Source organism: Rhincodon typus, chromosome 1 (assembly GCF_021869965.1).
Source record: "Rhincodon typus isolate 14 chromosome 1, sRhiTyp1.1, whole genome shotgun sequence".
Taxonomy (NCBI): Eukaryota; Metazoa; Chordata; class Chondrichthyes; order Orectolobiformes; family Rhincodontidae; genus Rhincodon; species Rhincodon typus.
The window spans coordinates 104,521,409-104,535,731 of NC_063332.1; the positions used below are offsets into that span (position 1 = coordinate 104,521,409).

General features: G+C 39.4%; 1 protein-coding gene and 1 pseudogene across 3 annotated transcripts in view; both read right to left on the reverse strand.

Moving 5' to 3' along the window:
- LOC109915113 (stearoyl-CoA desaturase 5) overlaps nucleotides 1–12,787 on the reverse strand; it is a 56,860-nt gene extending 44,073 nt beyond the window's left edge. Inside the window, exons 1-2 of one of the 3 annotated variants that reach the window (XM_048597108.1) lie at nucleotides 12,460–12,787; nucleotides 729–841 (exon numbers count right to left, since the gene is read on the reverse strand). In XM_048597108.1, coding sequence (XP_048453065.1) covers nucleotides 729–841; nucleotides 12,460–12,661 — 315 coding nt within the window. In that variant the 5' untranslated portion in view covers nucleotides 12,662–12,787. Of the gene's footprint in view, nucleotides 1–728; nucleotides 860–11,588; nucleotides 11,680–12,459 lie in introns of those variants that run through there. The other 2 variants (XM_020514714.2, XM_048597116.1) reach the window with 2 other exon arrangements.
- Nucleotides 6,624–6,719, reverse strand: LOC125484978 (annotated as a pseudogene).
- Nucleotides 12,788–14,323: the final 1,536 nt, after the last annotated feature.

Below are 14,323 nucleotides of genomic sequence, written 5' to 3' on the forward strand. Positions count from 1 at the left end.
GTTATAGCAGATTCCTGTGTAGCTAACTGTTCCTATTTTCTCCTGTCTTCTTGAGTGTTTTCTTTTGATCTCCAATCCCAAAGGTAGACCTCTCTGATCAACCATTACTGCAATAAACTGTTTAAAGCAGATTAAAACAGTCAAACACCAACAAATACCGCTTAACCCAAGTCAGAAATCCATTGTAGAGGACAGAATAAATGCCATGACTATTTGTTTTTCATCTTCTATATACATGAATCAGAAATGTATTTTTATTCCATCACTACGTGGGTTAATGCTGATATGTAATACATTCACAGCTTTCTTCATATGGCTCCTATCCTGCATGGGTTAATGTTATCTTTTCATTATATATGATAGTTTGCAACTCATTGATATTAAATACTACTTAATTGTATATCTCTCCAACACATATACACTAGGATAGATGAAGTAGATGGCAGAAGCATTAAACTGCACAGAGTAATTTGACTGATAGACTGTTTCTGTGCTGTAAATTCTATGTAAAACAAATTGAGATTTGTAAGTACAGTAATTCATTTATTCCAAATAATTTATTTACACATAAGTAACTGGAACAAAATCCATTTTACAAGGCTTGATTTTTATTGCAGGCAATCACTAATAAAATTTCAATACAAAAAAATGTCCAAATAAATACTCAGCCCATTGAACAGGACAGCAGTATTAGTTTCAATACTCATTTAAAAGTCAAGAAAAATCACCTGAAAAGCCATGGAATTGGCAGCAGCCAGGAACATCCGTAGAGGCAGTTTTGCTTTATAAGATCGGTGGCTCCATAAACGGTGGGCACCAGCTGTCACTCCGAGTGCAGTAACTATGAAACAAAAATAAGCTGTAGAAAGACACAATGGCTTAGATTAGTACCATGCTACATTATTTTCTGCATTGCTGTCTGCAACACTGCGATGCACAGCAAAGCAAGGTCAATGACACAAGTGAGTTCTATACTTGACAGGACTTGACTTTTTTTTTTAATCCAAAGTAACCATTCTCTCACTTTGTACCCTCTGCAATAGTATGCTGTGTTTGCCCCAAGAGCTAATTGCCATTTCAGGAAATAGCCTTATTGAAATAGTGGTAGGATCAGAGCTTATAAGGTGGATGGGAAAAGGCTGTATAAAATACATAGTTTTCAGGTCATTAAAGTAACCAAAGCTAAAAGCATTAGATCTATATAACATAATATAGAAAATAACAACTTAACAACATGTTGGTCAGCACCTGAAGAGGAAAAATGGTTATTGCTTCTGGTGCTGTGTCAAAAGATGTACACTTGGAACATTAACCTGTGTTATGTTGTTACAGAAACTTCCTCTGCTTCTGTATACTGTCAGTTTGATTTTAGATGTGCAGTATTGGTATCCCCTTTCCCCCATAATAATGAATTCACTTCAAAGGTTAAAAGTTGAAAGTATTAAATTAATCATGGGAAGTAGTGTAAAATGGGTATTAAGAAAATAACATTGTTTTAAAATATTTTAATCTGTGTGTTTGAACATATCATGACACAGCTCTGGGACAAATGGAAACCCAGACCTTTGGCTGAGAGGTAGAACAGTAGCATCATAAAAGTCCCCAGTGGGTGTCTGTTTTACACTTGCCTGATGTTCCATTTAATTGACCACGCAAGGTAGTGGGAAAGTTTCAACAGATGCAGCTCAAAAACAGCAAAATTGATTCAGGAATGCTGATAAAAGCAAGCACGATTCCAATCCACATGGAGTTCCTTGTCTAAAAAACAAGGATGCAACACTGTCTCTTACACTGTAGCTACACAAATTATTCTAGGAAATTCTGGGTATGTCAAAGATTTTACAATATCAAGGTTGATTGACTTGAAAGTCACTTACTGGCAGGTTAACGAGAAGTTGATGTAAGCCCCTTCAGGCTTTCTGCCTAGTCAAAATTTAATTTTGTAAGAGGGCTTTTGTGGTACAGTGGCATTGTCCCAACCTCTGGGCCACATAGTGTTCAAGTCCCACCTGCCCTAGATATATGTCATAAGATGTCTGAATTGGTTGATTAAAAGTATCTACATTTGCTCTGTTCTTAGCATTAATTCAGGGAATGGCCTATTTAAAGCAAATTCTCTATACATCTTCAGAATAACACCAAAATCAAAACACTGTACTTGGCAGGACACTGATATAAAAACATAAAATGCTGGAAATATTCAGCAGGTCTGGCAGCATTTGTCCTTGACCTAAAACATTAATGCCATTTCTCTCCACAGATGCTGCCAGACCTGCTGAGTATTTCTAGGACTTTCTATTTCTCCAACATGTAAATCTGATTTGAAGCAAGGAAAATAAATGGATAATCCCAAGCCTCTGCAACAGAACTTCATATTTTTAAAATTTAAAAATGTACATTTAAGAGACTTCATTAAGAAAGTTAGATTAAAATTGATGATTCCATTGATTGGTTAAAAAAACACTGGTTGTTATGGGCTAAACAATAGAGGATCAGCAAGTAGATTTCACCCATATTTTCAAAACAGAACCATCACTCTGCTGAATTACATCGTAAATAACAAGATGGGATATTTTTATTTTGGTCAAACTTTCAATACACAAGTTCACTATTAAAGACTCCACTATTCAAATTCACAGAACAGTCTTTACAATCAGGGCTTTTCTGATTTGTGCATGTATAACAATTTTCACCTGCATATACGTGTAGATTGTAAGCGCTTATATACATCCAATGGTCTGGTCTTGCTGTATGTGCAATGCAGTTTGATGGACCAAAGTCTACATGCACCTTGTGGTTGTTTAAGGAGAGAATGAAGAGAAACTTGTACTGTCTCTCTGTGCAACATTTTTCACGTGCACAAATCACTAAATCCCAAATTGGTGAGATCCAGGTACATGTTCCACACAGGAGGAAAATACATACTGTGTAGAATTTTCTACTATTACATTCAGGTTCATCTGTAAAAACCCTAATTTTACTTCATGTAAGATGCCCATTTTGAAAAAGTACTGATTTTGACTGATGTCTACAGCAGGAAGTATGATTTTTACATTTTGCCTATTTTCCAGTTTATATCTGCATATGATTAAGCTTTCTTTAAAAAAAAATGTTAGCAGTTCCAATTACTTTCAGCAATATAGATCAGAATGCAATGTGACTATTTATTTCTGCCTTTTTTGTGGTTTAAGCTATGACAAAAAAAAGGTAGCTGAAGCCATTAAGATCTCACCAAATTCATTTAAAATATGTTGAATACTGAGAGCCACAATTTTTTTTAGATCATACCATACCCATTTGTTGAATTTCAATGACTTGCTCTCTGTTATCTGACTGTTACTTTGACTAAGGTCACTTAAAGCTAGATTGGTTAGACTGTGAATACTGTACCAAGCAGCAGAAATGTCACAGCAATGAAATCAAATTCTTTAGGAAAGTACAATTACTTCTCATTTTAACAATTTGATAGATCAGGTAGCCATATTTTAATGACTTCCTGATTTTACTTTAACTGACACTAAAATAGCTTAAATATGGTGCCTTCTTCATATACACAATTCACACTTACTCAAATTATCTAATAATCCACAGTTTAGGCAAGACGTTCCCAATTTGTATATAATCAATTTAAGTTATTGAATTATTCATTTTAGTACAATGGTTTTAAATTAGCCTTTTATAAATATTTTTGGTAAAAACACATTGTAGAACTGAGGTTGTTGGCTTGCTCGCTGAGCTGGCTCGTTCTCGTTCAGACATTTCATCATCTTACTAGGTGACATCATCACTGGAGCCTCCAATGAAGCAGTGTTATTCTACTCTGCTTGGAATTTATACTGTTTGGTCCGTTATGGAGAACCATGGCTCTAGAAATTCCCGTGTGTGGATGTATACAAAATTCTCGATATAAATGGATATCCCCGCAACTTCATCCACACATGCCCACTAAACAGAAAACAACAGGAGGGCACAGTATGACCTAACACACTGGCCACACTGCCCTACACCAAGAACATATCGGAACTGACAACAAGACTCCTAAGACCACTAGGAATCATGGTGGCCCACAAGCCAACAGCTGCTCTACAACAAACACTTACAAGGATTAAAGACCCCATTCCCACGACATGCAGAACCAATGTGGTTTACAAAATATTATGCAACGACTGCCACAAACATTACATCAGACAGACAGGAAGGAAACTAGCCATCAGAATACATGAACATCAACTAGCAGCAAACGGCACGACGAACTCTCCCCAACATCAAGACACTCAGAGAATGAAGGCCATCAGTTTAACTGGGACAAGGTAACCATAGTAGACCAAGCCAAACATAGACACATATGGGAATTCCTAGAGGCACGGTTCTCCACCTGTAATGCAATCAGAAAACATATAGAATTGGACACCATATACAAACCCATACAGATCAAAACGGGAAATGACACTACTCACCATAACAGACCAGACGGTATAAATCCCAAGCAGAGTAGAATAACATCGCTTCATTGGAGGCTCCACTGATGATGTTACCTAGCCTGGTGACGAAACAGCTGAACGAGAACAAACCAGTTCGGCGAGCAAGTCAACAACCTCATCCACAAACCGAGCTACAAATCTTTGCCAAAACTTTGAACGTTGTAGAACTATTTGCCAAGGCCTTGGATTCAAATATTGTTTGAAGATGGTGTTCTCAGATCTCTCTTTGTGAAATGAAACAAATGAAATATCCTGAAAGAGTGGGCCAACCCAGCAGTTGTCATGATGTCTCAGAATCACAGAATAGTTATCATGCAGAAGGAGGCCATTTGACCCATTGTCTCTACACCAGTTCTGAGCATTTTAATTTGGCACCAATCCACTGCCTCTTCTTTGTAACAATGTACATTATTTAAATTTAAATAGTCATCCATTACCCTCTTGAATGCCTCAATTGAAACAGCCTCCATCACACACTTCCTAGTAGTGCATTCTGGACACTGTGTGAAAACATTCTCTCACTTCACTTTATTGTACTGTATTGTATTGTATTAGATTATTTTGCAAATCACTTAAAACAGTGTCCTCGGTTCTGGATCTGTTCATAGTTTCTCCTTATTCACACTGGCCAAACCTTTCATGATTTTGAAAGCTTCTATCAAATCTCCTCTTGGCTTTCTCCTAAGAAAATAACCCTAACTTCTCCAATCCATCCTCATAATTGCAATGTCTCTCAAGCGATTCTTGTAATCTTCCGCTTTGGTGCCACTCCATCTGTCCTAAATGGTGCCCAGAACTGTATACAATACTTCAGCTGAAGTCTAACCAGTGTCTTATTTAAATTCATCATAACCTCTCTGCTCTTGTAATCTATGTCCTTACTTATAAATCCTGAAATACTGTATGCTTTAACAACAGTTCTCTCTGAATCTCCCTTAGGACCACACAATAGTGACATAAAAAATGTATACCCTGCAAATAAGTACCATGCCCCCTTTCCTTTTATTCCTTCTCCAACTTTGGAACCACTATTATTCAGTCTTTAAAAGGAATAATTCTACAACTAACTCTTTGGTTGAGGGACCACAGCAGTGGTGAAATGAGAGGAGACCAAAATCATAACCTTGCACTCTAGCTATCTAACATTCCTCACAGCAATTACAATATACCTAGAACACTGTACATGTTATTAACAGCTCTTAATCATCCTGCCACCTTTAATAACTTACGCACATTTATACACAGGTTTCTCTGCTCCTGGACATCCCTTAAAGCAGTACCCTTTATTTCATATTCTCTCTCCATACCCTTTGTACTAGAATCAGAGAGTCACGCAGAATAGAAACAGGTCCTTCGGTCCAACAAGTCCATGCCCACCATGTTTCCAAATTAAACTAGCCCCATTTGCCTGCATTTGACTCATACCTCTCCAAACCTTTCCTATTCATGTACTTATCCAAATGACTTTTAAACATTGTAACTGTACCTGCATCCACCACTTTCTCTGGCAGTTCATTCCACACACGAACCATTGTGTAAAGATGTTGCCACTCATGTCATTTTTAAAACTTTCTCCTCTCACCTTAAAAATATGCCTCCTAGTTTTGAACTCCCCACCCTAGGGAAAAGACTCCTGTTAGTCACCTTTTCTATGTCCCCCATGATAGTACAGACCTCAATAAAGGTCACCCCTCAACCTACACCCCAATGTTAAAAGTCCCAGTCTATCCAGCCTATTTTTATAACTCAAACCCTTCATTCCCAGCAACATGCTGGTAAATCTTTTCTGAACCTCTCCAATTTAATAATATCCTTCCTGTAGCAGGGTGACCAGAACTGCGCACAATATTCCAGAAGAGGCCTCATCAAAGTCTTGTACAATCTCAACATGACATCCTAACTCCTATACTCAATAGTCTGAACAATGAAGAAAGTGCATCACCTCACATTTGCCCACATTTACACTTCATCTGTCATCTATTTGCACACTCCATCAACTTGTCCAATGTCCTTTTGAAGTTCTAGATATTTTTAATCAGCCTGTTCAGAGATGTTATTACACAACTCTGGAGCAGTTAAGGCTTGAACCCAGGCCTCCTGGATCAGAAGTGGGGAAAGTACCAACACACCACAAGAGCCCTGATGAAACACTTTACAAATCTGTGTATCATCCTTGAGTAGGGGCAATGCTAATCATCTCTATCATTCTAATTTTAGTATCCCTCTTATAGTTTACAATTCTCCTAAGTTTTGTGTCATTCATAACTGTAAACTTGTCTCTTGCACAATATACATCTAAGAAAAAAAAATCAATATCAATACTTGGGGAACTCCACTGCAAACATTCTTCCAACTTGAAAATGTTCTATTAACCACTATTCTGTTTAATATCCTTCAGAAATTTTGTATCTATGTTTACTGTCCCTTTTATTACATGAGCTATAACTTCTCACATGGTACAGTATCAAATGACTTTTGGACATCCACCACAACAAACCTCCTCATCTTGTTACCTCTTCAAAAGATTCCAGCATGTTAGTTGAACACAACTTTCTCTTAAATTCATGCTGACTGCTCCAAATTAATTCAGTTTTCCATGTGACTATTAATCTTATGCTAAGATAACTGTTTCTAGATATTTCCCCACTGCTGAAGTGAACTCACTAGTGGACTAATCTTCACAAGCCTTTTTGAACAAAGGAGTAATTCTTCAATGCTCCAACACCATCCTTGGATCCAGGGAAGACTGAAAGATAATTGCCGATGTCTGTGTAATTTCCACTCTGGCATCCTACAAAATTCTCGAAGAATCTCATCAGATTTTGGTATGTTATCAACTTTGAATACCAACAACTGATCCAAAACTTCCCCCTAATCAATTTTGAGCCTTTCTAGTGACTGAGATTCCTGCTTTGTCAACATGGTCTGGGAAACATCTATCTCACAGGTAAAAACAAATACAAAATATTCATTTAACACCTTAGCCATGCCTTTTCCCTTCATATGTAAATCCCTATCTTATTCCTTAATTGTCCTGTGTCTCTTATTACCATCCTTTCACTACTGATGTGCTTCAAGACGACTTTGGAATCGTCCTTTTATTGAATTTTCATATTTTATTCCACATACAACTATACACAAAGGCACAGTACAACAGAGCAATGTACAAAATTTGCTCATGATCTTTAATGCCAGCTGCTAGTCTTTGTTTCATAAGCCCTTTCAATCTTCTGCATTCATTTTGGTGCTTAATTGTGTTCACTACCTGATACCTTTGCACTGTATCTGTTCTATGTTCTAGTGCAACACTGCATTCTGTTCTATTATCCTGATGTACTTATGTAAGGTATGATTTGTCTGGTTAGCATGCAATACAGTACTTTACACTAGCTCAGTACATGCAACAATAATATATTAAAATCAAAAACCTTTTCCTTCTTCAACTTAATTCGTCTCCTTTGTCATCCAGGGAATTCTGAATTTGTTTCACCTACTTTTCTTGACTGTGCCCAAACATCTCCTCTTTGAAGGTAGCCCATTGCTCAGTTATTGTTTTTCCCATCAACTTTTGGATCTACTCTGTCAGGCACAACTCCATTCTGGCCCAGTGAAGTCCACTCTCCACCAACTGATTTTTTTTTTTTCTCTAGATTAACCAATGTCATTTTCCACAGTCATCCAAAACCTTATGACGTAATGTTCACTTTCTCCTAAATGTTCCCATTGTGGCACGTGATCTGCTTGCCCACCTCATTTCAAACAGCCAAGTCTAGCAGTGCTCTTTTCTTGTTGGGACGAGGCACATTGCTGTGCCTGAACAATCTAGCAATGCTTGCCGCTCATGCACCTTACACTATCAATATCCCAGTGACTTGCGGGAAATTAAAGTCTCTCATTATGACTGCATCAGATGTTTACACCTCTCTGTAATCTACTTGCAAATTACTTCCTCAGTATCGTTCTCACTAGCTGGTGGTCTACTGTATATATTATACTAAGCAATGTAATTGCAATTTGCTTACTCATTAGCTCCAGCCAAATCAATTCTGTCCTTGAATGCTCTGAAACATTCTCTTTCTCCAGTACTGCAATGTTCTCTTTAACCAAAACCGTCATCCCTATTCCTTTTCTTCCTTTCTTTTCCTAACTTTCCTGAACACCGTGTAACCATAAATATTTAACAACAAAATCTGCAGCTCATCAAGGCAGGTCTCTATTCACATCACATATCATCAACTATTGAAAAGAAGCTCTGAGCATTACGTCAGCTGAACCCAGAAAAGAGAGTGCCACCTACAAATAACTGGATGGCTATGAGGGAGGTGGTGTTATAGTGGTGTTATCACTGGACTAATAATCCACAGACACAGATAACAGGGACATGGGCTTGAATCCCACCATGACAGACGGTCAAATAAATCTAGTTTAATGGTAAAATTATCCTAAAAACCCAACTGGTTCACTAATGTCCTTTAGGAAAGAAATCCTCACCTGGCCTGTGTACATATAACTCCAAAGGCAAAGCATAGAACATAGAACATAGAACAGTGCAACACAGTACAGGCCCTTCGGCCCATGATGTTGTGCCGACCTATTATCCCACTAAGATCAATCTACCCTGCTTCCCTACATTTTACTATCCTACACCCACCACTTTCTGTGTGAAGAACCGACCTCTGACATCTCCCCTATACCTTCCTCCAATTACCTTAAAATTATGCCCCCTCGTAATAGGCATTTCCGCCCGAGGAAAAAGTCTCTGACTATCCACTCTATGCCTCTCATCATCTTGTAAACCTCTATCAAGTCACCTCTCATCCTTCTTCGCTCCGATGAAAAAAGCCCTAGCTCCCTCAACCTTTCCTCATAAGACCTGCCCTCAAGTCCAGGCAGCATGCTGGTAAATCTCCTCTGCACCCTCTCTAAAGCTTTCACATCTTTCCTATAATGAGGTGATCAGAACTGAACACAATATTCCAAGTATGGTCTAACCAGAGTTTTATAGAGCTGCAGCATAACCTCATGGCTCTTAAAATCAATTCCCCTGCCAATTAAAGCCAACACACCATACACCTTCTTTACAACCCTATCAAATTTGGTCGCAACTTTGAGGGATCTATGGACGTAGAGCCCAAGATCCCTCTGTTCCTCCACATTGCCAAGGATCCTGCCATTAACCCTGTATTCTGCATTCAAATTCAACCTTCCAAAATGAATCACTTCACACTTTTCTGGGTTGAATTCCATCTGCCACTTCTTTGCCCAGCTCTGCATCCTGTCAATGTCCTGTTGCAAACTACAACAGCCCTCCACGCTGTCTACAACTCCACCAACCTTCGTGTCATCAGCAAACTTACTAACCCACCCTTCCACTTCCTCATCCAAGTCATTGATAAAGATCACAAAGAGCAAAGGTCCCAGAACAGATCCCTGCAGCACACCACTGGTCACTGAACTCCAGGCTGAATACTTTCCATCTATTACCACCTTCTGTCTTCTATTGGACAGCCAGTGCAGTTCAATTGACTCTTAACTACCCCCTGAAATGGCCAGTTTGAGGGCAACTAGATAACAAGTGCTGGCCTTGCAGATGATGCCCGCATCCTATGAAAGAATAAAAGGAAAAAAAAATACTTTTCAACATGTTTGGAATTTTGATCTTGTTTTTATTAACAAGAATCAGTCCTCTCAATTATGTTTTCACAACGATAGCTTTGTCATTGCACCATCAGTGGGTAGTCCATTCAATTTAACGCTCCTGCATAATATAGCATACTATAGCACAACATTTGAATTCAGTGCATAGATTTCACAGGAAACTATGAAGTTTTCTTGTGACAGTGAACTGCACATTTACTACTGTACCAAATAGTGCAACTATTATTAGTCGAAACCTGTCAACACTAAACTATTTTTGCTATATCTTACCCTATGAATCTTTCCTTACTCCAGTAACCTTAATGCTTCTGGGTATACTTTGATCTTTTAGCAAACATCTATATTGATCTCAAGACCGACGATAACAATTCATATGTACATTCAAACTGATTTGACTCAATCTGTATTAATCTTAATACTACACCTTGGGAGATTTGCTGCACACTCAAATTGTTTAGCTTCTAATACTTTTAATAGTACTACAATATATTCTAATGCACTCTTTATAAAAGTCATTTTAAAAAAATCAATGAATATAATCTTTATCCACAGTAATCTCCATAATTTCCATGGATACACAAACGGTTCACAATCTCTAATAAACTGATTTACAATTGTAAGCATGCCGTGGAACATGGACTATTCTCTTATTCATCTGCACAACTCTCATTTCAAAAGGCCATTAATTAATCTTACAATGCATTTTATGTGGCCAGTTCAATCTTGCATGCAAGCAAGAATCAACAGGAAAGCGTGTTGTTTTTAAACTGAGAGCCAGGACATATTTGGATTTCTGGTGGTACAGCATTAACAATACTAAATGTCCAACACTGATGATGTATCACTGGACTTAAAGCTTTAACTCTGTTTGTTTCTCTACAGATGGTGCAAGACCTCCTGAGTTACCCTAGCATTGGTTTTGCTTCAGATCTGCAGTTCCTTGTTTTATTTAAATTATAAATGTTTACTATCTGTTGAAAACAACATTATTTGGAACTTTTGAGGTTGTTTCTACAGGTCATGTGCGATAGTCACATCATAAGAAAAGTCATATTACAACCTAAATATATATATCATCACCTTCAAGCTGAGACGATTATTTAAAAATGCAACCTGGAACCTTTTGTTATAAATTGTAGATTATAAAATCAGACTGAACTAGTGATTACTCCAGATACTAGATTACAAAAAAAGGTTTAATGAAAGAAATTCAAAATGGTCTTATCATTCATCATCCCAGCCATTTTCTGCCTGAAGTGTTTCTAAATGATGCAACACTGATTTCCTGGGGTTAATATGACAAGAATACGTGAACAGAAACGTTAACTTGTAAATTTTCTAATTTAATCTAATTTTACAACCTTTTCCTCAGAACAATACAGAATTTTTTGGGTGACTGCAGAAGGCACAGACTGAAACTAATAACCTGACACCGAAATTCACTCCCACCTCTTGTGTATTCTTTCACAAAAGTTTCAACCCGACCTGTTTCACGAAACTTCTGGTCACCCATCCCAACAATACCTTATGTGTCACACTGTATTCGATCACATGCTATATGATCAAAGGGCGTCACAGATCTTCAGCAACCACTGACGAAAGTAAACACCCGAGTAACAGGTTTTAGTTATTCGGTTATTAGTTAACGAAGGACTAATGTGACCCTGCCCAGACACTGATACCTATCGTGTGGGGAAAAATGAAACACGATGCGTCATTCTGTGACTGGAATTTCTCTGAACCATTTGCAGTCATGACACAGCCTGCACCGTTGTGTCTGATTAAACGAAGCCGGGCTTCTCGCACGACCGTCGTTCACGCGCATTAAAATCCATTTATTGAGACTAATAATCGCTCAACGTTTGCTCCTTTTCTGATTCAGTCACAACATTCCGATCTGAGTGGCGGCCAGCACAAGAGAGGGCTCCAGGTGAAATAATGAAGTGCTGGGGCTCTGCGACCATAACCCAGCCAGACCTTCATTGTAAAGGTCCCATCCCCTTCCCGCCAAGAGGGGAGGACGCTATATTTCCCCATAGGGTCAGATAATTCCCTCCATTCCCCTAGAGGGGCAGATATTATATCCCATCCATTCCCTCGGAGGGCCATACATAACATTGATTTGCCCCGTTAAATGAATTTAGCATGAACCCAATCATTGGTGAGGGGAAGGTTTATATTCATTCATGGGATGAGGATGTCACTGGCAAGGCCAGCATTTATTGCCCAAAATGGGGGGTGGGGGGTATGGGTTAGGATTTACCTATACGCCAGACCAGGTAAGGATGGAAGACATTAGTGACATGTCTCACTCACTTACCCCACAGCCATGTTAGCGGCTGAGCCTGGGGGAGCAGAGACAGCGAGTAGACGGCGCCAAGATGCAGCAGGCTCATCAGTGCGACGTTTCTCCAGACGATTTCCCGTTTGGCCTCGGCTTTCTGCTGCCTGTTGCTCTCAGCCGAGCTCGGCGCCGCCACCTCCACTTCTTCCACTGCGGCAGCCCGATCCGGCTTCTCCATGGTGTCCCCTGACCAGCGGCTGCCCTCTCGACAAGGAGCCTACGCCAGGGGGAATTGGGGTGGCAGGAATATGCTGCCAGGCAGAGCCGGAAGGGAAAGCTACAGGAAAAACAGGGTCAGCGCAGGCATCTTGCAGCAAGTGTGCAGCCGGAGACAGCAGCAACCAATCACAGCAAGGGCTTCAGAGCGGCTCGACCTGTAGGGATTGAGTGTAGCAAGACCATCAAACCCAGACCATAGCAACCAGACCATAGGCACGGGGCCAGTACCATAGCTATCACACTGGCCCTGGCCCAGAGACCATCGAATGGGTCCAGTGAGGGGGGGTGGGGGGTCATTTGACCTGCCTGCCTTAAGAAATCTGGGTCTCCCTGTTCTAACAGCACACAGTGTCTGTCGGGACTCCCGTTCGATGCCCCGGACTGGGTTGACCGGGAACGTTATGTAGAAATCAAGGGCTACAAAGCAGCCAACTAAAATGAGCTGGTAATTTATATCCAGTGCGACCTCCATTTTCTGCAATACCAGTTCCCTGCCTTTCTGATTATCTGTCAACACTTTCATGAGAAAAGGTCGTGTTCCGTCTGATATCTGTTTCATTGCAAAGGCCGTTAACGTCATTCTCTTCATTGATCGTAAATAACCCCCACACTCTGAGAGAGATTGTATTCAGTGTTTTACTTGTGGGTCTTGTTCACGTTCATTAATTTAGGACTCTATCCACTGAATGTCTGACCAAAACTCAGGCGTCTCGAATTTTTTGAACAATTACAATTTATTCTCAGTGCCCCTTCCATTTTGACAGATGATCAAGACTGCACTGTAAACTACACAGCAACCTCTTTATCGGGGATATATTTCTTTGCAACGAAACGTTGTCGACCTGAAACATTAATTATGTTTCTTTCTTCACAGATGCTGCTCGATTTGCGGATTATTTCCAACATTTTCTGTATTTATTAATAGTCAGCATCTGCTCTAGAGGCGTTTGCTTCTGAGGATTGTGTACGAATCACTGGAAATATCAACCCAGATTCACATACATTGTATGTGGTATGCTTCGATTAAAAAAATAATTTGCAGTAAATTAGAATGAAATCTCACTTCTAGTATGAATTGACCATCTATCCACACCAGCAACTGTGCACCGAAATTTGAAATCCTGATAAAAGCCAAAAAAATCAAATATGACAAATTACATGATCCAAAATTACGCAACCAGAATATAGACAACCACAACAAAAACAAAATCTATAAAGAAATCTGAAGTCAAAGAAACTCAAGTTTGAGTTATAAGGAGAAGCTGAATAGGCTGGGGCTTTTTTTTCCCTGGAGTATTGGAGGCTAAAGGGGTCACCTTACAGAGGTTCATAAAATCATGAGGGGCATGGAGAGGGTACATAACCAAGGTTGTTTTTCAAGGGCGGGGGAGTCCAAAACTAGAGGGCATAGATTTAAGGTGAGAGGAGAAAGATTTAAAAAGGACCTGAGGGGTAACTTTTTCACTCAGAGACTGATGTGTGGATGAAATGAGCTGCCAGAGGAAGTGGTGGAGGCTGGTACAATTACAACATTTAAAAGACACCTGGATGGGTATAAGAATAGGAAGGGTTTAGAGAGATAGTAGGAACTGCAGATGCTGGAGAATCTGAGATAACAAGG